This window comes from Corylus avellana, chromosome 4, assembly GCF_965113065.1.
Source record: "Corylus avellana chromosome 4, dhCorAvel1.hap1.2, whole genome shotgun sequence".
NCBI classification, from domain to species: domain Eukaryota; kingdom Viridiplantae; phylum Streptophyta; class Magnoliopsida; order Fagales; family Betulaceae; genus Corylus; species Corylus avellana.
Genome location: NC_142493.1, coordinates 16,683,337 through 16,706,267, shown reverse-complemented (window position 1 = coordinate 16,706,267; position 22,931 = coordinate 16,683,337). Strand labels below are relative to the sequence as shown.

Below are 22,931 nucleotides of genomic sequence, written 5' to 3'. Positions count from 1 at the left end.
TCACCTCTCATATATCTTATAAGGTTTGTCTTTGTGTATTGCCTTTTATTTTTTTCATTTTATGCTAGAAAATTAAGGGCATCTTTCAGACTTTGAGGGGTAGGATATGATCTATATGGTTTCTTACCAACAAAAGAAGAAGAAGAAGAAGAAAAAAAAGGGTTTGATTCTAATTTATAGATGCATAGAAAGCAAAGAAAAGAAGAAAAATAGGAAATACATATTTCCTGGACAAATTGCACCTTTTAACTCTAAATTATTGGGCCATTTTGTGAAATGGTCATCCAAAAGTTTCAAAGCAAGACACACTTGGACTTACAATGGCTTCAAATTATAAGAAGAAGAAAGAAAATAAAGTACAGAAACTGCACTTTTTAGTCTTATTGCATATGATGATATATTACATGGCTCAAGTACTCTTTGTCTGTGACATCCAACACCCTCAATTCTTAGATTCCGCTTCCTTTTTTTCTATCAGTTTCACAAAATTGCGGACAATTATCTTGCCTTGGGTGCTTATAATGCTTTCTGGATGGAACTGAACCCCCTGCAATTTTAAATCAACTCGGTTATAGCAGTTACTAATCTCAAGATTATAGTTGCAGAGTATTGCAGAGAAAGAGATGTAAATGTCATAGCAAAACTATGTAGAATCCTCTAGATGATTATGTGTGTTTCACTTCAAGACCTTCCCCCCAAATATCTACATTCACATAATAAAATTGATTTTTCAGCAAAAAGGTCACTCTGCATGGCAACCAATACTAAAGCTCCATGCTCACCTTTACTCCAATATCATGATCTACCAAAATACCCAATCTCAATTCGAGAATTGGGAGAAGTCAAAAGAGAAAAAAAAGAAAGAAAGAAAGAAAAGGAAAAAAGGTACTCAGTGTTACCATGAGTGAATAGAAAGTTGGATCTAGATTGGATTTCGAACCACCCAATCTATCTATCCTACTGGGGAAAAGTTTGGTTTCAAATCCCAATTCGAACAAGAAAGTATATCATGCTAATGTGCCTTGGCTGATCCACATCCCAGGGTCAGGTGCTGGTGAGTACATTGAGCTATCCTCAGAGCCCAACACCTCACTCCACCACTTGTTAATGGTGAGAGGAACTGCCATTTGTTGCAAAAACTTGAAATCTTACCCATGTTTCTATAGGAACTCAAGGGTGTTAAGAAAATAAATCCACCCTGAACTCCATTTGTGCCATGGTGGGTATATCCTCTAGCCAACTTGTGAGGAAAGAGAATATGCTGGCTTGTTGGGGGATTCTCATACAGTGCAGGCTCCTATTTTGAATATTCAACTACTTTCTAGAGCAGTTAAGTTTCAAAGATCGACCTAAGGAAGAGTTAACTATTTGGAAGCAGGATCAAGCAGCAGTCAAAGAGAGCAAACTTAGTTCTCTTTACCAGTTACAAATTAGGCTCTTTCTCTAGGTGTTTCACAGGTTTTACTTAATATATTTACCCTTACATTCTTTGCTTACCTAATTTTTGTTTGAAGAACAGAGTCCTGGTAATGAAGGTATGAATGAGGACAAAGCATGCATTTAATAGAAATCACCATTAGGCATGCTCAAATGACAGCAAACCTATTGGATGGCTAGAGAAAACCAACCTTTTTGGAAGCCTAAAACCAAGGCTCTGGGCATTGTGCCAATTAAGAGGCAAAGAAACTAATAAAGAAACTCTTTTGTCTGGGGTTTAGTGTTCATAGAAGTCACTAGGGTTTCCTGCCCTATAACATGTTTGTTGCTCCTTAAGGGACTGGTGAAATGGAACTGAGATTTGCAGCTTTTGCTTTGTTCAGCCCCGTGATATTGTAATTGCTCTTTCCTTCGTTATCTCCTTTTTTTCCATCTTTTTCTACACTTCCTCAATTGCCTTCACCTCTTCAAACAACAACCAATCTCTTTCAACCTTTAAACCCACACTTTAGGAAGCCCAACCCTTTCCTCCATCAAACAATCAACCCTAGCAGCCGAAAGAACAAAATCAAGCCTTGATCAATATTTATGCTGCTGCTCGCAGTTTCCAAGGTTGATCTTTCCTTGTCTTATTTGGCCATAACCTTGGCACTTCTGATACATCCATTGAACCCTAAAATCCCAGTATTGTGGCCACTAATTCAACAGTTAATTTTCAACCTTAACTTGTTCCATTCTAAACTGCAAGAAATCTTTCCCTAAAGTTCTTTCAAGCTAACTTGATGAAAACCCTTTCAGATGCCCTCCAAATCATATTTCACCATCATTGGCCTAGTCTGTAAAATGTTATGACTCTTTTCACTCATTAGAACTGATTTTTTGCACACAAAGAATAAGCCCAAAGAAAAAGGGAACTGCGGGAGGGGTTGCCTTACCAGACATATAAGGTGTTTGACATTTTACAGTACAACTTTGATCTTTGTAGCTAGAAGATAAAGTATCTTAATATTTTTATTACCTTTTATACAAAAGAATTGAAATTGCGCTGCCTTTCAAAGCATAGAGCTTGTGGTTTTCAAACAAATTTCCCACCTTCTCCAGTGTCAGAAACTAAGAAACTTTAAGGACACCACATCTTCTTAGTCCACAAGTTGGTATAGTAATTGCATAAATTATATTTTCTTAGGCCAATGCAGCCTTCAGCCTCATGAATTCGTCTGAACAACAAAGTTTTCTCTCTCAGCACATAATAAGTGAAAAGGGCGAAAAATATCTTACCTGTAGATGCTTATATTTCTTGTGACGAGCAGCCATTATCAGTCCATCCTCTGTCCAAGCGGTAATCTCAAGTTCATCATCAGGAAAACTTTCCTTCTCAATCACAAGGCTGTGATATCTACCAGCAGTGAATGGGCTAAAAAGACACAGACCATAAGATATATCAACATCTTCGGTTGTAACATTTGATACAGCAAAAGAGGAACAAGCAGATACCAGCAACAAAAGATAAAAGGGCATCGTCCACTGAGATTTAGTCAAAGGAAACAGGTAGGAGAGAACAGGAAAAGTTAACCCAGACGGCTCCCTATAACCCTAAGTAATAAAGATATCATTAAAAGCATAAGGCGCTCCCAAGTACACAAGAAATATGCATGAGAAAACACCTAAGTAAAAGGAGAAAAGAGAATATGAAAATGATCAGGATAACTAATCACCAAAGGAGAAACAAAAGCTACTGTCCAAAGATACAAAGTATAAAAAAAAAAAAAAAAAAGGACTTAAGCTCCTAAAAAAATGACTTTTCTGTATCTTAGTATGCAATTTATTAAGGTAAATAATTGCTAGTTAGATACAGTAGGACCAATGTACCATTTTAAAATTAAATACAGCTATCATGGAAGAAAAAGAGGTGCTCATATCATTCTATACAATGTTCAGATAGAAGGACAAACTGCACATATATGTATAATATACTACTTAGCAAAAAAAGAGGTTTGGTCGCTACAATAATATATTACTTAGCAAAATAAGAGGTTTGGACACTACAATCAAATTAAGAGGTTTCCTTTTAATAAATATTGCATACTTCATAAGAAAAAGCAATACACCATTTATGTTCAAAAGTAACCCTAAGAGATAAGAGCATCCTCATGTATTTCACAAAGATGGAAATTACAAACTTATGACATTAGAGGAAACTCTTAAACCATGCAAAACATCCCCTAGTTTGTCTTGGTGCTTAGCTCCCACGATTTCCTTATTTGTTAATACTCTTTATATTTGGGCAGCTGCGTTCTTAGCTCCTTTGGTGCTTAACTTGCATGATTTGCTAGGTGTTTTTCTTGTATATTTTCTGTATAGGGTAGCATCTTTTACTTTTAATGATAATTCGATTACTTACAAAAAAAAAAAAAAAAAAAAGCCCTAGCTTGTCTACAATATCCCCCACACTTCCAACTCTTTGCTAAAAGATATTAACCTATTAATCAAAAGGATCAGCAAGCCAGATACAATTTTATTTTCTAAATTGAGTACAAATGATGGGAAGAAACCCATATTGCATGAAACCCTGATCACATTAAGTTTTCTACTCAAGTTTCTTTCATCTGTTAGCAAATAATAAATTGCAAATGATGTGCATAACTCACACAATGAAAACCAAATCTGCGGATATTAATTGAATCCCAAAGAAAGTGGATCCACTTTTATGATATTTCTATGACAAACATATATTCTCAAGTATTTTTTATCTGGCATAGTGCACTAAATATATAACTAATATAATTCATATATGGGTCATGTTCTTTAGATTCAAAAGCCATATCACAGTTTACTACTCTGCTTGTCACATACTCCAGCATAAGAAATAACTGAATTGACCATATTATGAGCGGTATATATTTTGATTACATGTAAGCCACCAGAATGAGCTTATGAATCAAAACAAAATGGTACTTGCAGCGAGCAGCTTCATATATGGCTCTGATTAGGTGGAAACATCAAGATATTTCCAGAGAGCATGTACCAACAGGTATTTACTAAGTACTATCTGGATCATACACACTAGGCTCCAAACCTTTAAAAGGGTCCAATCGCAGCATTTGCAAAAAAATGACTAAAGGTATAATGTAATAAGAGTTTAGCAAAGGAAATTGAAAAATCCTTAAATAAATGAACTTGATAGCGTAAATATTGCAATCAAGGAAGCTCTATATTCAGAAGCAAAAAGTAATGCATATCATAAAAGGAAGTATGAGATTAAGCATATTGTAAAAAGGAGTAAAGTTTATACTTTGATAACCCAATGAACAAGCTTTCTTCCCCCTTCTCATCATAATGTACGAGAGAACTCTTTCCATGCATGACACCAGAAGGAGCACGCACAATCTTCCCTGCAATTAAACAAAAACACAAGGTTGCATAAAAAGGAAGTAATAGACCCATAGTACACCTCCCCTACCCAGGTCCCTTCCTTCCATGAGCTAAATGCTAGACCTCTCCCTTTAAAAGGAGGAATGTAGCCAATATTGGCTACATTGGCTCTTGTTCCACGAGGGAAGATGTAGCATCACAAAGGCAACAAGTCCAAAAACACAAAAGGTTTGCATTAGAAAACTCACACTCCTATACACAGAAGCATATCAGAAACCTATACAATCCACAAGAAACAAAGAGGCAAAAACACAAACACATCCAATTGGTAACTGCCTGCAACAGAGAACCACAAGCAGCTCCAACTTAGCAAAACCCCAGCTAAACTCAAACAAAGCAGCCACTAAACCAGGAAACTAAGAGGAATGCCCCAATTTTCACAAAGCTTTACATTTGCTTCAGAACACTTAAACTTCCCTTTGCCTTTTCCCACAATCCGAGTACTTACATCCCAACAAATATGCTGAACAATCTGTTCTTCAGTACTCAACATATTGCCAAATTTAACATTATTTCTTTTTTTGATAAGTAATAATCTGATTTATTAAAAGCGTAAAGGCGTCCCAAAGTACACTGGGAGTATACAACAAGATCACCTAACTAGAAGGAGAAAAGCGAACAAGAAAATCATCATAACTAATCGACACCGGAAAGACATGCGCAACGGTCTAGAGATATAAAGAATGAAAGCAAGAGGCTAAGATGTCTTCCAATGATCCATCCAAGTCCTCAAAACACCTATTATTTTTTTCTTTCCATAAACACCAAAAAAAGCAAGTAGGCACCATCTTCCAAACCGCGGCACTCCCCCTCCTCCCTGAAGACCACCAACAGGCGAGTAAATCCGAAACTCGTCTCGGCATCACCCAAGACAACCCAAACCGACCAAAAAAGGCACTCCACAGAGCATAAGCAACCTCGCAATGAAGGAGAAGATGATTCACTGTCTCTTCACTCCTCTTACACATACAATATCTGTTCGTCACAATCACCTGTCGTTTCCTAAGGTTATCTAGGGTCAGAATTTTGCCCAAAGCCGTCGACCACACAAAGAAACTCGCCCTCGGAGGAGCTTGTGTTCGCCACACACTCTTCCAAGGGAATCCCCTCCCTTCAGTACATGCCAAGGAAGCGTAGAAAAGCTTGACCTTGAAACGGCCTCTTTTGGAAGAGCTTCACCTCAACCTATCTTCACACCCTCGTCTCACTCGAGCAAAATGTAATATCTGAAAAAAAGAGGCCAATACATCCACCTCCCAATCATGAGCCTCTCTAGAAAAACTAACATTCCACTGATTAGAGCCACTCAGCATCTCCAAATGAGCCGCAACTGAGGCGTCCTTTGCACAAGCAATACTAAATAAGCCTAGAAAAGCTATCTTGAGAGCCGTATCACCACACCACAAATCATGCCAGAAGCGAACCCTAGTCCCATCCTCTACCTCAACCCGTGTAAAGCCTTTGAAAGTGTCCCACCCTTTCCTAATGTTCTTCCATAACCCCACCCCAAAAGTTCCACCTGGCTCCATAGAGCACCACCCTCCCCAAAAACTTCCAAACTTCGCATCCACCACAGCCCTCCACCAAGTATCTCTCTCTGATCCATAGCGCCACAACCATTTCCCTAACAGGGCGCGATTGAACATCATTAAGTTTCTGATACCCAAACCGCCCTCCTTAATCGGGGTGCAAACCTTCGACCACTTTACTAGGTGGTACTTGAACTCTTCGCCTAGACCACCCCATAAGAAATTCCACTGCAGCTTCTCAATCCGCTTAGCAACACTAATCGGAATAGGGAAAAGAGACAAATAGTAAGTAGGCAAATTGGCAAGAGTGCTCTTGAATTCTGGCAAAACAGGTACCTGTTATGACCTGCTTACGACCCATTTATCCTATACATGTTTTTTTATAATAAGGTTCATCTAGGCGTCATAAAAAATAGTTACATGCATAGGATAAACAGGTATCTGTTTATTTTCCAGGTACCTGTTTTGCCAGCCCTAGTCTTGATAAGCGTGACTCTTCCACCCTTCAACAAATACAACATTTTCCAACCGGCCAACCGACGTTTTATCTTCTCGATTACTCCATCCCAAATATGCTTAGCCTTATAAGAGGCCCCCAGCGGCAAACCAAGGTACTTTACTGGCAAAGAAGCAACCCCACACCCTAGAATACCGGCTAACCTGCCCACTTGCTCCACATTCCCCACTGGAATTAACACCGATTTGGCCAAGTTAACCTTCAAACCGGAAGCAGCTTCAAACAGCAAAAATAAACTCCGCAAATAACGTAGCTGGGCGGGCATAGCATTGCAAAAAATCAAGGTGTCATCCGCAAACAAAAGATGAAAGCATGTAATATTACCGACCTGGAAACCTTCTATTAGCCCCCCATTAACCACCGCTGAAATCATCCTACTTAAAGCCTCCATCACAAAAACAAACAGCAGAGGAGACAGGAGATCCCCTTGTCTCAAACCCCTGGAACTGCTAAAACAGACATTAGGAAAACCATTGATCAGAATCGAGAACCGCACCGAAGAAATGCAATGTTCTATCCAAGAGCACCAAATCCCACCAAATCCACACCTCTTTAGGAAATATAACAGGAAGTCCCAATTCACATGAACATAAGCTTTTTCCAGATCCATTTTGCAAATAACCCCTGGCTCCCCAGATCTCAACCGACTATCAAGGCATTCATTAGAAATCAAGATAGGATCTAGGATCTGCCTACCCGTGATAAAAAGCACTTTGGGACTGAGAAATAATCTTATCCAGAACAACCTTCAATCTATTTGCTAAAACCTTGGCTATGATTTTGTAGATACATCCCACAAGGCTAATTGGCCGAAAGTCTTTGAGATTGATAGTGCCAGGAATCTTCGGAATAAGCGAAATGAAAGAAGCATTGAGGCTCTTCTCGAACATCCCCCCTGCATGAAATGCACTAAACGCCTTTATAATATCCTCCCTCACAACCTCCCAGCAAGTTTGGAAGAAGGCCATAGAAAACACATCGGGGCCCGATGCCTTATTGCCATTCATTTTAAACACTACCTTACTAACCTCGTCCTCTTCGAAGTCTCTCTCCAACCAACTAGCCTCCACCTCCGAAATGGAATTAAAGGAAATACCATCTATCATAGGCCTCCAATGGCATTGCTCCGAAAAAAGTTTTTGATAGAACTCAACAATGTGCTCACTAATCTCGGTTGGATTTGAAGAGGTGTTATCCCCAATCATAAGAGTATCCATAGAGTTGTGCCTTCTATTAGAATTGGCTATAGAGTGAAAGAATTTAGTACACTTATCACCTTCCTTCAACCACATCACCCTGGATTTCTGCCTCCAACTCACCTCCTCCATAAGAGTGCAATTCTCTCAACTCTCGAACCACTTCCGCCTTCCTCATAACCTCCCCCGCATCCAATGCCCTACTTTCTTCATTCACATCCAATAACCAAAGCTCTTAGAAGCATCCTCTTATTCCTATCAATCTTGCCAAACACCTCCTCATTCCATGTCTTCAAATTCAACTTCAGGGCCTTGAGCTTGCAAGCAAGAACAAAGCTCGGCGTACCATGAAACACATAGGAGTCCCACCATTGTTTCACTAGGGCCACAAATCCTTCCGCTTTAAGCCACATATTTTCAAATTTAAACGGCCTCTTCCCCCTTGACACCTCCCCCAGCTCAAGAATGATTGGGAAATGATCCAAGCACAGGCAGGAAAGCCTCTTCTGCTTAACCCCTGGAAACCAGGCCTCCAACTCCGGGGAAATAAGAAACCGATCAATCCTTGACCACAGAGGGAGATCATTAGAAATCGACCAAGTAAACGAACCCCCAATCAAGGGAAGATTCATCAGCCCTTGTTCAGAAATAAAGTCAGAAAATTCCATCATGGCCGAATCCAGATGAGCTTCACCTAATCTTTTGCTAGGGAACCGAGTGACATTAAAATACTCCCAATACACCACAACATGTCCCACCAGCTAATAACACCAGCTAACTCCTCCCAAAGGAGCCTTCTATCCCTATTGAGGTTCGGACCATAAACCCTAGCAAAAGCCCAAATAGAACGATCCCCAATATTTTTGAAAGACACCGCCAGGGTGTAAGCCCCCACACAAACATCGACCTTCTCCACCACACTGTTATCCCACATAATCCCCGCTAGAATCCAAACAACACCAATCCACATGACTCCGCCCCTATAAGCTACGGACAATATTGCGAGACATACCATGAATCTTAGTTTCTTGAAAACAAACAATATCTACCTTCCAATCTTTAAGCATATTACTCACCCTCAAACGTTTGTCCTTCTTGTTCAGCCCTCTTACATTCCAAGAAAGAATGCTTAGCTTCATAAGGCCACTACATGCCCCCTCCCCTTTCTATTGCCACGGCTAGAGCTCGCACTTCTAGTGTCATAATTCACCGAGCACTCCAAATTCCTAACCTCCCTCTTGCCCTTAGTGCTGTTGCTCGTATTAATAATCATCGCATTATTCCTTCGTTACTCTTCCAAAAAAGTCAAAAGAGCTAGCAATTGCAGCTTATGACCAGTATATGAAATCCCCACAATCGGATAAATCTCATTAGCACATTGAATGACCTAATCCGAGTAGCCCGATGCACCCCCAACAGTAGGACCATACATATTCAAAGGAGAAGGCACATTGACATCATAAGGAACCGGAACTTCATCTCGTGTCTCAACCCCTCTGTCATCCTTTCCAACAGATTGGCTAGCTTCACGCATTTCCACCACTTCTAAACACCCAATTTCAATACTCGTATGTACCCTGTTGAGTGTGGGGTAGTACCCAGGATAACCGACAGAGACTCCTTGGCCCTGAGATATACCCAGCCCCTCACTAACCTGCACACTTTCCTGATTCCCATCACCATGCGACCGAGGCACCAAATCTCTAACCTTGATCATTGGAAATGACATTGCCGAAGTCGTCTGCATCGTAGCTTCCTCCCCACTAACTAGCGACACAATCCCCGGCGAACACAATGATTCACCGGCCTTAAATCACGACCCCACACGGGCCACACCACCAGAATCCACCAGACACGGCCAGCTCTGATCGGCATTGGGAGCTACCGGTGATGGCTTCTCCTTCAAATTCTGCGGTCAACCTGCCATTTCCTTGGCCAACAGTGCCTTCGCCGGAGAACTCTGAGGAGCTCCGGTTACACCTATCGCGACCTCACCGCCGGAAAGAGCTCTAGGTAAGTCCATGAGAATTACAGGAGCGTCGGTAGGGACATCCGCGACTACCGGCGACCCCATCACCAAGCGCGTGCCTCCTTCAGATGACGATGCCCTTGGGTCTCCGATCCAACCCTCTTTCCATTCCATCAATGAACCGCTTGTAATCGACGGGTGAGAAAAGTGAGTTCTCTTCCCATTTGGTCCAAAGCTACCTCGGCAATCCTGGCCCACAACCGATTTTAACTTATACACATACACCTTCCTTTTAGCCTTGAATCCTCTCGTGGGCCGTGTGCCTTTTCTTTCAGACCACTCCTTGTACACTTCCCTTCCTAGCAAATTGGTCTAATCCAGGGCCTCTTGCGGGCCATGGACCATGCCCAGCAGCCCATTCCTCCCCCTTCAGCTTACCTCTTTGCCTGACAGATTGGGCTAGATCAGAACCCTTATCTACTTGCCGTAGCCCACTTTCCTCCACCCTTATAAGAGCCAATTCCAGTCTATGAAGTCCCACGTCTATTTCCCCTTTTAGCCACTTCAACGTCTCTCTGCAATTACAGAGCTCAAGACTTGCACCATAATGGGTCTGAGTCTGAGGTCAGAGCTTGCACAGTACCACCCCTCGTTACAGGCGACCTCTCCAACACTTGTAAGTTACTCGCCGGAGCCCTAGCCGCTTGCGCTTCTTTCCCCATGCTTTTCTTCACCTCCGGCTATCAAATTCCTTTGCCCTCCTGGCCATATGGTGGCCTTGCCGAAATCTGGGTCAACTTCCTTGGCATCAAACCTAATTTCCCTGTGCCTAAAGCATGCTTACCCATTGCTGATGAGGACTCCTTCAACGATTTGGGCACTCGCGCCACAGGCTCTGTAAATGGACCAAAACACTCCTCCGCCGAATTTACTGACAATGCCAAAACCTCGGCATAACCCCTCCTTTCCTTCCCTTCATGAACCTTCTTCTCTTCCTTTGCACCTTGGAGGGACGAGCTTGCTAGACGCACTTCCGAAATAAAACCTTGCCCGAAGCGCCCTTCTGGAATGAGGACCGAACCACACCTTCGCCTCCCATCAAATTCCTCTAACGTCAGAAAACACCCATGCCCATTGGATTGTCGTTGCGCAATAAACCGTGGGTAACCCGCTCTGGACTGATCCCAGAAAACCTCTGAATCTTCCACTGCCACCAGAACCTTCACGTTGCGAACTAGCCACTCTAACTCATCCTTTTTAATGAAAATGGACCTTTGCTTCCCTTTGCTCCTCTCGAAAATCCTCACTCCCGAAGCCCCTGCCTTCACCACCAATTCAAATTCCTTCGCCTCTACTAACCATCTTCTCCCTCTTGCCATGATATCACCACCCCTAACTAAGAAAAACACCTCACGCGCCACCCACGCTCCACCACACAAGCCGGTTAGAGAGGAGAGAGGAGAGAAAAAGCCTCAGCTGGTCAACTACTAGAGCATGCCATCAATGTTTAACATTATTTCTAGATCTCCAAATGTTATAAACAGTAGCTCCCCATGCCAATTTTCACCCAGCACTATTCAGACTTTTACCCTTCCAAGCCTGGATCCAACCCTTCCCCTCACAACCTCATCCCAGCCAGTAGGAAAGGAGCTCAAAGAACATTTTTTCAGAACTTCTCTCCAAATCCTTGTACTAAAACCACATTCAAAAAACAAGGATCCCTACATTCAATTATGCTCCTACAAAATAAGCATTTCACATCACTAGGCAAACCCCAATTCAAAGATCTGTCTCCCCTGTGAAGAGACTGTCCTGGATTGCCAACCACAAGAAAAAGGCATGTCTAGAAATAGCGGAAGACCACCAAATCAACTTGACCCAGTCAACCTTGGGCAGTTCTACCCTTATAGCATCCCATGTATCTCTACAGCAATACTTCATATTTTTTGAAGGCAACTACAAAGGAGTGTCTTGCAACCCAAATTTAACAAGAGACAAACAGCTTTGGATGGAAACCAAATCGTTAGATATCGCTGGCAACCAATTCCAGTCACCTCCCTTAATTGTCTAGACGATTTGGCATCTATTTTGCTCCTAGCATCATAGATGACCCTAAAGCCATACTTATCAAAAAGAATACCATCCGGGTGCCATGCCTCCATCCACAAAGAGATTGAGCTACCATCTCTGGCTTGGAACTTCAAAAAAGACTTAGCTAACTTGCGGAGCTTTGAGGAGCCAAAAACATCTGCCCCTAATCAGATTAGAATAAAGCAAAGCAACCCAAAGAGACCCCGATCTAGAGAAAAGGTACCAAATGTGTCATAAAATGGCTGCCCTATTCCAATCAACCATTTTCTTCAAACCTAAGCCACCCTCATCCTTAGGAACACAAATAAAGTCCCACACAACTTTATATTTTATATTAATATTTTCATGTTGTGAATTAAAGTTAATATCTATTGGTTAATATGATTGAATGAAAATATAAGAAAGATTCGTTGATTTTCCGTATGAACCAAACACCGAAAATGTTTTCAAGTGAAATCATTTTCTTTAAAATGGTTTCAATTGAAAACATTTTTCAACAGAAAAAGTTTTACACTGAAACAAAAGGAGCCTACATGAATCCCATTTTCCATTTTAAAAGAGATGGTATAAATTTAGCAACACAATTCAAAATCAACATAATCATACATTCAGATCAAGAAATACTATTTGGGATGGCTTCCAAGATTGAAGACATCTAAGAAGACTCACCTCCAAATGCCTCTCCAATGCACTGCAAACCCATGCACACGCCAAATAGAGGTATGGTAGGTCCAAGTTCCAGTACAGTTTGCAACGAAATCCCAGAATCTTGGGGGGTACCTATAAAAAGAATGGTGTGAAAAGATCTTGATATAAATAGTTCCTTTTTTCCCCTTTTTAATAGGGCATTGACTGTCGACAGTTAAAAATAACACATCCAAAAAACTCTTACCTGGCCCTGGGGATATCAGGACTCCTCTAGGATTCATCCTATAAAAATGGCAGAAAGAGTAACAAATATGATTATGCTCCATAGAAATATTACACAAGACATGCTAGGTGAGATGTATGCTCCATAGAAATTGTTCACTGCCCAAAATACCATCATGTAGAGCAGCAAACAACAATACCAGTCCTTACCTTTTCAAGTCCTCCACTGTTACTTCATCATTCCGGTAAACTTCAAAGTAACATCCTATCTCTCCCACATACTTCAGAATGAAAAAAAAAAAAAAAAAAAAAAAAAAAAAAAAAAAAGGGTTATTGGACTAATAGTTTCTAGTTTCTAAATACAATCAATAAAAGATAGTAAGAGAATTATAAAGAAAATTGTTTACAAAGAAGTAACTTTCAAAATTTATACACTATAACCGACTTTTCATAATGTAAACTCCCATTCCCATGAAAAGAAAAACCAAAAAAGCCTCTACAATATTAAAAAGTACTTCAACTGGTTCAGAAGAGAGAGAATGGATTACCTGATTATGCAGATAAGTGAAAGGATATGGGACTAGTTAACTTTTTCTTTTTATTGTTGGGCAAAGGAATTTATAACTAATTTCAACTGAAACAACAAATTAGAGATTGAGGTCTTTTTCTTTTTCTCTTGCCACTCTCTTTTTTCAATCAACACAAAGTAAGAGGGTGTGATCTTCACTAGATATCCTCTTGTTTCTACACTACTCGTAAATTTAATGGCAGCAGAAAATCTTTTTTTTTTTTTTTTTTTATAAGTAATGATGCATTAAAGAGCGCAGAGGGGCGCAACCCAAGTACACAGGAAATATACAAGAGAGGGACTAAGTAGAGGAGAAAGAAGAAGAAAACATAAAACGAAAATCAGGAAAATTGATCTCTTGGGGAGCAAGCCATCCTGCAGTCCACATAAAGAGCGTATACAAAAAGAAATGAACAATGTCCTCAAGGTTTCTCAACGGAAAGTAATGGCAGCAGAAAATCTTAGACATAACATTGAACTCTTATTCTGTTTTGTTAAATCAAGTGGGTAGAATATGTACAAACAGCCTGGAAGATTAAATACACAAGAAAATGACATTAAAAAAAGCTCCAACTTGCTGGAAAATAAAAATCAGAACCGAATTGCTAAAAAAGAAAAACAAAACAGCTTGCAATGGTTTAAAAAAAGAAAGAAAGAAAGAAAGAAAGAAGAAAAGGATGCATTTGAAATACATTGTCTCAGAAAGGCAATGATATAGTAGGTGTCACTGTCTACAATCATTCCTTGTACCACAGGGAGCTGTCTTCGGTAACACATATCCTTCCAGTCGTTTTCCCAAAAAGGCAAAAAATAAATGAAATGTCCTTAGCCATAAATACTGCATTTTATTAGGGGCACCGGCTGTGTTCATGTCAACATTGAAGGACCAAAAGTTCAAATTTTAACATCATATGACGAACAATTTTATAGCCATTACATAAAGAAAAACTAAAACTGGAGGCTTCAGTACTTTCCCTTGCCATCTTCTGTATCTTCAGTAGCCCTAATGGAATCCATTGTGATTCGACTCTATTAATAAATATCTATGCTACATTAGCTGCTATACATTAGTGAAACCACTAAAAAAGCTTTCCTCCATAAGAAGCATTCTATGCCACAATCAAAAAGAAAATAAATAAAACTTCTTTAACTAGGAATAAATTACTGAAAATCATATCAAAATGTTATTTTTTTTAGACTGAATTCACCTCCGATGACTTCTTTTGATACTGTGGTAAAGCAAAACTTATCTGTTTATGGCATGCCAAAATGTGGGCTAATATTAAAATAATGTCTGGCACAGCAAATTGGCTATATTATTTTCTTTTTGGATGAATAGAATTGGCCATACCACATAGTTTAGTTTAGTGGGAACTTATTGGCTTTTGGCTGATATGGCTGAGCCAAAGCGAAGGTAGTAGATAGATTAAGGTGATCACTACTCAATGTCTGAAGGTTTGGCACATTGGTGGATATTAGACCAGAATTCTGATTGGCATACTAATGGAAGAAGTCATCACTTTTATAAACAATACCGGAAAAACTTCAATCAATGTGTTGGTCCAAGTCAAGTTTGTTCCACGTGAACAATATCTTAAGTGGAGGAAGAGTGAAGCCTGACTGGATTGAGCACTAAGTTCTTATAGGAGACAATGATGCAGGTTGTGTAGATGGGCAACAGAGACCTCAGCTAGCTTAATACTTGACCAATTGGCAATAACAGATGAGCATTAAATAACATATCGTGGTGTCGTGGCCATGAAACTTTTCCAAACCCACAGATTGTCAGAACTGATATAGAATGTTGGATAACAACCTATATCGGGCAGAATCGATGTGTAACCACCACCAATGGAGGTATCTAGACTGTTACAAATGTGATATCACTATCATCTGTCGTATTCGGTAATATATATAAATCAGCCATTATGAACATAATGTCCTAAATCTAATTCTATGGGGCAATACAGCTTATCCTTGTCTGGTGATAGGCAACAGAGACCTCAGCTGGCTTAATACTTGACCAATTCGCAATAACAGATGAGCATTAAATAACGTATTGTGGTGTCGTGTCCATGAAACTTTTCCAAACCCTTAGATTGTCAGAACTGATGTAGAATGTTGGATAACAACTATATCGGGCAGAATCGATGTGTAACCACTGCCAATGGAGGTATCTAGACCGTTACAAATGTGATATCACTATCACCTGTCGTATTCGGTAATATCATAAAAATCAGCCATTATGAACACAATGGTCTATATCTAATTCTATGGGGCAATACAGTTTACCCTTGTCTGGTGATAGGCAACAGAGACCTCAGGTGGCTTAATACTTGATCAATTCGCAATAACAGATGAGCATTAAATAACGTATTGTGGTGTCGTGTCCATGAAACTTTTCCAAACCCTTAGATTTTCAGAACTGATATAGATTGTTGGATAACGACCTATGTCGGCCAGAATCGACATGTAACCACCACCATTGGACGTATATAGACCGTTACGTGATATCAGTATCACCTGTCATATTCGGTAATATTATATAAATCAGCCATTATGAACATAATGGCCTATATCTAATTCTATGGGGGCAATACAGCTTATCCCTGTACATATCATGTCCTCCAAAATTGTAAAGTTTGTCTACTTTCACTGCAGGAAGCCATGGCTCTTCCATAATGGTCAACACTTCACTTCAGTTAAAAACATTTTGTTTTAATGTGGTGAAACATTCCGTTTTGGAAAGGAACTAAAATGTCAACCCCTCTGCTCCCTCCCTATTTCCCCTCCAAATTAAGATATAAAATGGACCAGAACAATCATCAAACAAATACATTTTAGCCCATTTTAAGGTAGCCCATATATAGGGAAATAAGAAATGTGAATTAGGCAAACAAGAATCTTCTACTCAATTATACCAAATACAAATCTTTCACTGAAAACATCTGTATCAGAATAATTCAGACAAAAAAAATAAAGATGAATACACATTAATTTAACTTATTTTCTCACATTTTGTCCACAACCAAACAGAAAATATTGCATGCACAAACATATGATCATGATTCATGAACAAATAGTAACCCAGAAAAGAAAAAAACACAAACTAAAAGAAGAAAAAAGATGAGTTCAGGACGAACCTGGCAGAGGTTGTAGGTGAAGCTGTCGTAGTTGTCGATGACGATGATGGGGCTGGTGGACTTTTTGCTGGGAACCGGGGAGTTGGAGCTTGATTGGGTGGTCACGGCCGCCAATGAAGCTTTTGCGACGAACCCATTTCGTCTGTTGACAAGGAAAGCACATGAAGAGCGAGTAGAAAGGTGTTGGGGGGAAAATAGGCGGGGGGTTTGGCGGGCTATGAAGGAGGAAGAAGGCTTCGGCTGAACCAGAGAGGCTTGGGAGAGCGAAGGAGCAGCCATTCTCGGTGTGTATGTCTCTGTGCTTGTTGACGAAGGGCACACAGAGGGACGTTATATATATGACAGCAAAGAGTAACGTTTTACATGGAAAAGGCATGTGGAAAGCCAATTCTGACATGTCAAGGATCCGTGAGTGCGATAGATTCCACGTATCCGAAGTTCTTCTCAAAACAAAAGTTAAAAAAGACATTTAATTGGTGCGGATTAGGCAATAATTACATTGATAATAGAATTTTCTGCCTTTTTTTCTTTGGTTTTCTTAATCTTGTTACCTTCATTGACTATTTCAGTGTTGTGGTTTATAAACTTGTCTTGGTGCCTCCATTAAATAGTGTTTAATGGATTACGAAAAACATATATGGTTTGGATTCGCCGGTATCTCTTCTCTTTTACAGAGCGGATTTAATGAAATCTGCTTTAAATACACATCGATAGGTTGATCTAATTTGGTATACCAATTTTAGAAACAGACGTCCAATGATTTTTTTTAAAGGGAGAGGCTTACATACAGTTCTTTTAAACTACCGCAATCTGCGGTAGTTTAAAAGAACGGCTCAGATTTTCCTAAGGGTTAAAGAACCCAAAACTGCAGTGATTTTTTTTATAAAAAAAAAAAAATTGACGGCAAGGAAGATGCCGTTAATACTCCCCAGCCAAACGTTATCTCTCTTCTCTAAAGGTAGAAAACCCAAAAATTTTTTAATCAACGCCGGCCCTACTGAAGACTCCAAAAGCCATGACCTTGGACTCTTTCTTTCCAAGTACAGAGGTAGTCAATCACTCTCCTGACAGGTTAGTATTTGTCGTCATGTTGTGTATAATTTTCTTCATTTTAGAATTTTTTTATGAGATGTATTTTATTATTATTTATTTTTTACAAAAGATTCTCTTCTTTTTTTTTTTTTTTTTTTTTTTTTTTTTTTCCTGTGTCATATATATACGTTCTACAAAAGATTCATTTACTTTTTCCTATGGAAGGGTTGTATTTGTTTTTTTTTTTTTTTTTTTTTTACCAGAGATTCAGTATTTGGGTGAAAGATTAGTTTTTATCGGTTTTTTTTTTTTTTTTTTTAAACATGCATACTATGACTATAATACTCGCAATGGATTTGTTTTTTGAGATATTTTGCAACACACAATGACTATGGTTTGTGATTACAATGACTATAAAATATGCATACAATGACTATAAGACTCATAATGACTATGGTTTGTGATTTATTTTTCGAATAGTTACACGGAAGAGACGAACAAGAACATTGATCAAAATGTGGTTACAGATTATATGCCAAAGGTAGGCATTGAGTTTGGTTCAGAACAAGAGGCATACGACTTTTATAATGAGTATGGACGAGATTGTGGATTTAGTATTCGTAAAGATTGGTGTAATAAAAGAAAGGTAGATGGTGTGGTGACTTCAAGACAATTTGTATGCTGTAAACAAGGATTTAAAGTTGAATGGGAGAGAGATGGTCAAAAAACACATGAGCGAGCTGAAACAAGGACAGGTTGCCAAGCACATATGAAAATTCGACTTGGTAAGAATAATGAAAAATATTATATACATAGTTTTGAACTCAATCATAATCATGCTCTTCATGTTTCACAATGTGCTCACATGATGCCATCACAAAGGAAGATCTCACAAGTACAAGCATTGGAAATCGATTTGGCTGAAGATAGTGGTATAAAATTGAAAGATTCGTATGAGCTTATGGGTAGGCAAGCCGGTGGAAGAGATGTTCTTGGTTACACCAAGCAAGATCAAAAGAATTACCTTCACAGTAAACGACAACGAGAGTTGAAATATGGCGAGTTAGGAGGTTTACTTAAATACTTTGAAAAGAAAAAGCGAGAGAATTTCTCATTTTATTATGCATTACAATTGGATGCAGAAGAACAGATAACAAATATTTTTTGGGCAGATGCGCAAATGATTATTGATTATAAGTTATTTGGTGATGTAGTTTCTTTTGATACGACATATAGAACTAATAAGGAGTATCGACCGCTTGCAATGTTTGTTGGGTTTAATCATCATAGAGAGGTTGTGATATTTGGGGCTGCACTTCTGTACGATGAAACTATAGAGTCCTTCTGATGGTTGTTTGAAACTTTCTTTGAGTCAATGTCGGGGAAAAAGCCAAATACAATTTTTACCGATCAAGATCCTGCAATGGCAAAAGCTATATCATTGGTGATGCCTAATACTTACCATCGATTGTGTACGTGGCATTTAATGCAAAATGCTTTGAAACATATTGGTCATTTGTTAAGAAATGAGAATGGGTTTAAAAGTGATCTCCATGCATGTTTTAAAGTTTGGGAAGATAAAGATGAGTTGCTCATTGCTTGGGATGCTATGCTTCATAAGTACAATGTACGTGAAAATTCTTGGCTACAACGTTTATTTGAAGTGAAAGAGAAATGGGCTAAAGCATATGTCAAGATGTCTTTTTCTGCAGGAATAAATTCTACACAATTAAGTGAAAGTTTGAACTCTGGGTTGAAGAATTATTTACAGTCAGATTATGATATTGTAAAGTTCTTCACACATTTTGAAAGATTACTTAATGATAAGCGTTACAAGGAATTGTTGGCGGAGTATAACTTAAGACAGAAGTTACCAAAAATTAAGATGTCATCACCTATGTTGGTAGAAGCAGCAAAGATTTCCAATGCTTGTACTTGTGAGATCTTCCAGAGAAGTACATCCTTAAGAGGTGGACCAAAAATGCAAGGAATGAGATCGTGCAAGACTTCAATGGACATGAAATAATAATAGACACTAATTTAGAAGTCACAAATCGATATAGGTCTTTGTGCCCCATGTATGTCAAGCTTATCAGTCGAGCAGCTGAATGTGAAGAAGCATACAATATAGCATTGGAAAACTATGCTGAGTTAAGCAAAAAGATTGAAGATGTAATGAGAAAGAAGTTTGATCCTAGCCAAGTTGAAAATTCTGAAGAAAATCCATTAGATGAGATGGCAATCACAAGTGCTAAAGGCATAAAAAAGATGCAAGGTTGCAAGGGAAGACGTCGAATTAAAAGTTGTACTGAAGTAGCTAAAAAAAAGAAGAAAAGTATCAACAATCTTCCCCCACAAGCAAATCAGTATATACATGTAAGTCTTACAACTTTATGTTAAGTTTCACATTTATAAACTTTATATTATGTTTCACATTTATACATGTTACGTACTTATTTAATATGAGTTTCATTTATTAATGAGTGTGTAACTAAAATAGGGTCAGTGTACAACTTCATCGATGCATAGAGTGGATAGTTCTAATCCTTTGTCATATTGTCATTCAAACCAGGTACCGATATTCACCTTTTTTTCTTATGTCTTTCTTTCATTTCAATTGATTTTATTTGAATGTTTATTCAAGGCATATATAATGTTGGTGCTAATAACTATTGTAATTATTAATTCATTTGAAAAATTGCAGGATATTGCGAGTAGTTCAACTCTCCTTACAAGTTTGGACATCCATGACATGACTCTGCTGAATTTTTTTTCCTAGCCATTAGTTGGTGTTAAGGTAGAGCTCGCTCTTTTTGTTGGTGTAGAGCTCTTTTTGTAATTTGTAATGGATTGCAACATGGGTAGAGTTTTTGAGGTTGGTGAATTTTTTTCCCTAACCATTAGTTGGTGTTAAGGTATAGCTCTTTTTGTCGGTGTAGAGCTTTTGAGGTTGGTTTATTTCTTTTTGAAATTTCAAGAATGGTCTGTTGTTAAGTTAGAGCTCATTTTGTCAGTGTAATTTCAAGAATGGTCAGTACTAATAGTTCCAATTCTAAAACTACAACATTATTTCTCTATGACAGAAATTATGATCATTTTATGTTTAGAGTTATTTTCCTTCTTAGTGTGAACTTTAAAGTGATGCACTGTTACAAAAAAAAATAATAATAAAAAATTAAAAATAAAAACGAAAAAGAAAAAAAGAAGAAGAGTGATGCACTAAAGTCATTCTTGTTTAACACTTAGTAATCCAACCAGTGATATGCAACGGTAGGAGGTGCTTCCTCATGCTTCCGGATTCAGTTTGCAACCTGAAATATAATTGAAGTGCACAAATTGTGTGGGCAAATTCATCTTTACAACCAAACTTGGTCTAACTATATCTGAAAGAACCAGAAGTAGTCATACATGCCAACAACAATTCTAGAAAATTTATCATAATCCAGGGAATGTGCCAAATTACAATTAACATATTTATGGAATTAATTGAATTTCTTTACAACTCAAAATGACAAAAAAAATTTTTTAAAAAAAAACAACCATAAAATGGCCCAAAAACATAAAATTCGCAATGCACATCAATCTCACCGGATGCATCGCGGCCAACATTGCAGACTTCCTAATTAGAGCTCTTTCGGAGCAGCCTAATTTTGACCAAAAATGCATCACACACAGATATCTGCTACTGCTAGGCAGCTGCAAATTCAAACTAATGGGTCACACTCACACAGGGAGTTGATTGAAAATTTGAATTTTGAAAATGAAAAGAGAGTAGGAAGGAAAGAGTAGGACATGGGGTGTTTGTTTGAAGTCCTAAATGAAATGAGGACGAAGGCTCTGTCTGGCGCTGCAAACAAAACCAAATTTCCAATGCACCATCATCATTCATAATGGCAAGACATGCCAAAATCAACCAAAACAGTGTGGCCCATCTCCCATTGCGCTCTTCACTGTGCACCTTATTGGCTTATTGCACGACTGGCCAACATTGCAGACTTCTGGGCAGAGGCGAGGACTCCATTTTTGGGTAGAGTTGTTGCGCCACAATCCCTAAGAAATCCCAGGTCTATCAATATTGGGGTTTTCTACCCATAGCGACAACGGGATTGGAAGCATAAGAAAGGTCATCGTCGTTTAAGGGCTGCCGGCGTCGACAAGCATCGAGAGGCTGAAGATTTCATCGATTTTGGGTTTTTCTACCCATAGAGCACCAGAGAACAGAAAGAGAGAGAATTCAGAGAAGTTTTGGAGACGAGAGAGATGCGAGTTAACGGGCATCTTCGTCAACAAGCACCGAGAGGCTGGAGATTTTGTCGATTTTGGGCTTTTCTACCCATAGCACACCAGAGAACAGAGAGACAGAACTCACAGAAGTTTTGGGGAAGAGGGAGATAACGTTTGGCTGGGGAGTATTAACGGCATCTTCCTTGCCGTCAATTTTTTTTTTTTTATAAAAAAAATCACTGCAGTTTTGGGTTCTTTAACCCTTAGGAAAATCTGAGCCGTTCTTTTAAACTACCGCAGATTGCGGTAGTTTAAAAGAACTGTATGTAAGCCTCTCCCTTTTTTAAATTACTTTTTTGATTTCCTATTAAGAGCTACACCACCGTCTCAAGAGTTAATTTTCGAATATATTTTCAAATCAAGTGAAAATTTAGTGATTAATTGGGAAAAAGAAAAAAAGGAGAAAGAAACCCTTGATCCAGGCCCTTCTTTGGGTGGAAGACGACGGTGGTACATGTGCTTTGGCTGCTCTCCATTGCTTCAGCCACCACCAACTGCAAGACAGCGGTGGCCCAACCCTTGATCTGCTGCTCTTCTCACTCTCTCTCCAGTCGTGCAGAAGGGCAAGAAGGTGAGAGAGATTTGTGAGGTAAAAGGTGTCAGAAAATTTGTCATATTTCTCAAAGATGAACATTTTGGACTCACCAAATTTTTCTCACCAAAATAATAAAACTACATTTTTCTTTATTTTAATAATTCACTTTTTTAGAAAATATTTACCGGCCTCACTATTTTAACAATTTATTTTTATTATTCTATTTATATATATATATATATATATATATATTTTAGTTGGATTTATATATTTTTTACTTGGTGGGTGAGTTCACTTACCTTTTATTTCGAGTTAAAATGCTAAAATT

General features: G+C 38.8%; 3 protein-coding genes across 3 annotated transcripts; 2 read left to right on the top strand and 1 right to left on the bottom strand.

Moving 5' to 3' along the window:
* Nucleotides 1-347: 347 nt before the first annotated feature.
* LOC132177774 (anthranilate synthase beta subunit 1, chloroplastic) lies at nt 348-17,079 on the bottom strand. Its single transcript, XM_059590225.2, has 7 exons — nt 16,753-17,079; nt 13,252-13,322; nt 13,064-13,101; nt 12,841-12,951; nt 4,730-4,829; nt 2,716-2,851; nt 348-547 (listed from the first exon to the last, which is right to left on the bottom strand). The coding sequence occupies exons 1-7, from the start codon at nt 17,029-17,031 to the stop codon at nt 443-445; spliced, it is 840 nt and encodes a 279-aa protein (XP_059446208.1). The 5' UTR covers nt 17,032-17,079; the 3' UTR covers nt 348-442.
* Nucleotides 17,080-17,767: 688 nt separating this feature from the next.
* On the top strand, nt 17,768-19,132 carry LOC148586378 (protein FAR1-RELATED SEQUENCE 5-like). The gene is made up of 2 exons (XM_088515599.1): nt 17,768-17,823; nt 18,265-19,132. Exons 1-2 carry the CDS (start codon nt 17,768-17,770, stop codon nt 19,130-19,132), a joined length of 924 nt encoding a protein of 307 aa, XP_088371725.1.
* A 99-nt stretch (nt 19,133-19,231) lies between these two features.
* On the top strand, nt 19,232-21,990 carry LOC148586377 (protein FAR-RED IMPAIRED RESPONSE 1-like). Its single transcript, XM_088515598.1, has 3 exons — nt 19,232-19,687; nt 19,729-20,160; nt 21,880-21,990. Exons 1-3 carry the CDS (start codon nt 19,232-19,234, stop codon nt 21,988-21,990), a joined length of 999 nt encoding a protein of 332 aa, XP_088371724.1.
* The last annotated feature ends 941 nt before the right edge of the window (nt 21,991-22,931 follow it).

What these genes read in the sequence shown, in the direction of transcription:
- LOC132177774 (XM_059590225.2), bottom strand. Translation starts at nt 17,031, where the DNA reads ATGGCTGCTCCTTCGCTCTCCCAAGCCTCTCTGGTTCAGCCGAAGCCT. An exon ending in TCACCTACAACCTCTGCCAG is followed by an intron (nt 13,323 to 16,752) that starts GTTCGTCCTGAA and finishes TTCATTCTGAAG; the next exon opens with TATGTGGGAGAGATAGGATG. An exon ending in CCTGATATCCCCAGGGCCAG is followed by an intron (nt 12,952 to 13,063) that starts GTAAGAGTTTTT and finishes TTCTTTTTATAG; the next exon opens with GTACCCCCCAAGATTCTGGG.
- LOC148586378 (XM_088515599.1), top strand. Translation starts at nt 17,768, where the DNA reads ATGACCTTGGACTCTTTCTTTCCAAGTACAGAGGTAGTCAATCACTCT. An exon ending in GTCAATCACTCTCCTGACAG is followed by an intron (nt 17,824 to 18,264) that starts GTTAGTATTTGT and finishes TTTTTCGAATAG; the next exon opens with TTACACGGAAGAGACGAACA.
- LOC148586377 (XM_088515598.1), top strand. Translation starts at nt 19,232, where the DNA reads ATGCCTAATACTTACCATCGATTGTGTACGTGGCATTTAATGCAAAAT. An exon ending in AGATGTCATCACCTATGTTG is followed by an intron (nt 19,688 to 19,728) that starts GTAGAAGCAGCA and finishes TACTTGTGAGAT; the next exon opens with CTTCCAGAGAAGTACATCCT. An exon ending in AAGCAAATCAGTATATACAT is followed by an intron (nt 20,161 to 21,879) that starts GTAAGTCTTACA and finishes TTCTACCCATAG; the next exon opens with CGACAACGGGATTGGAAGCA.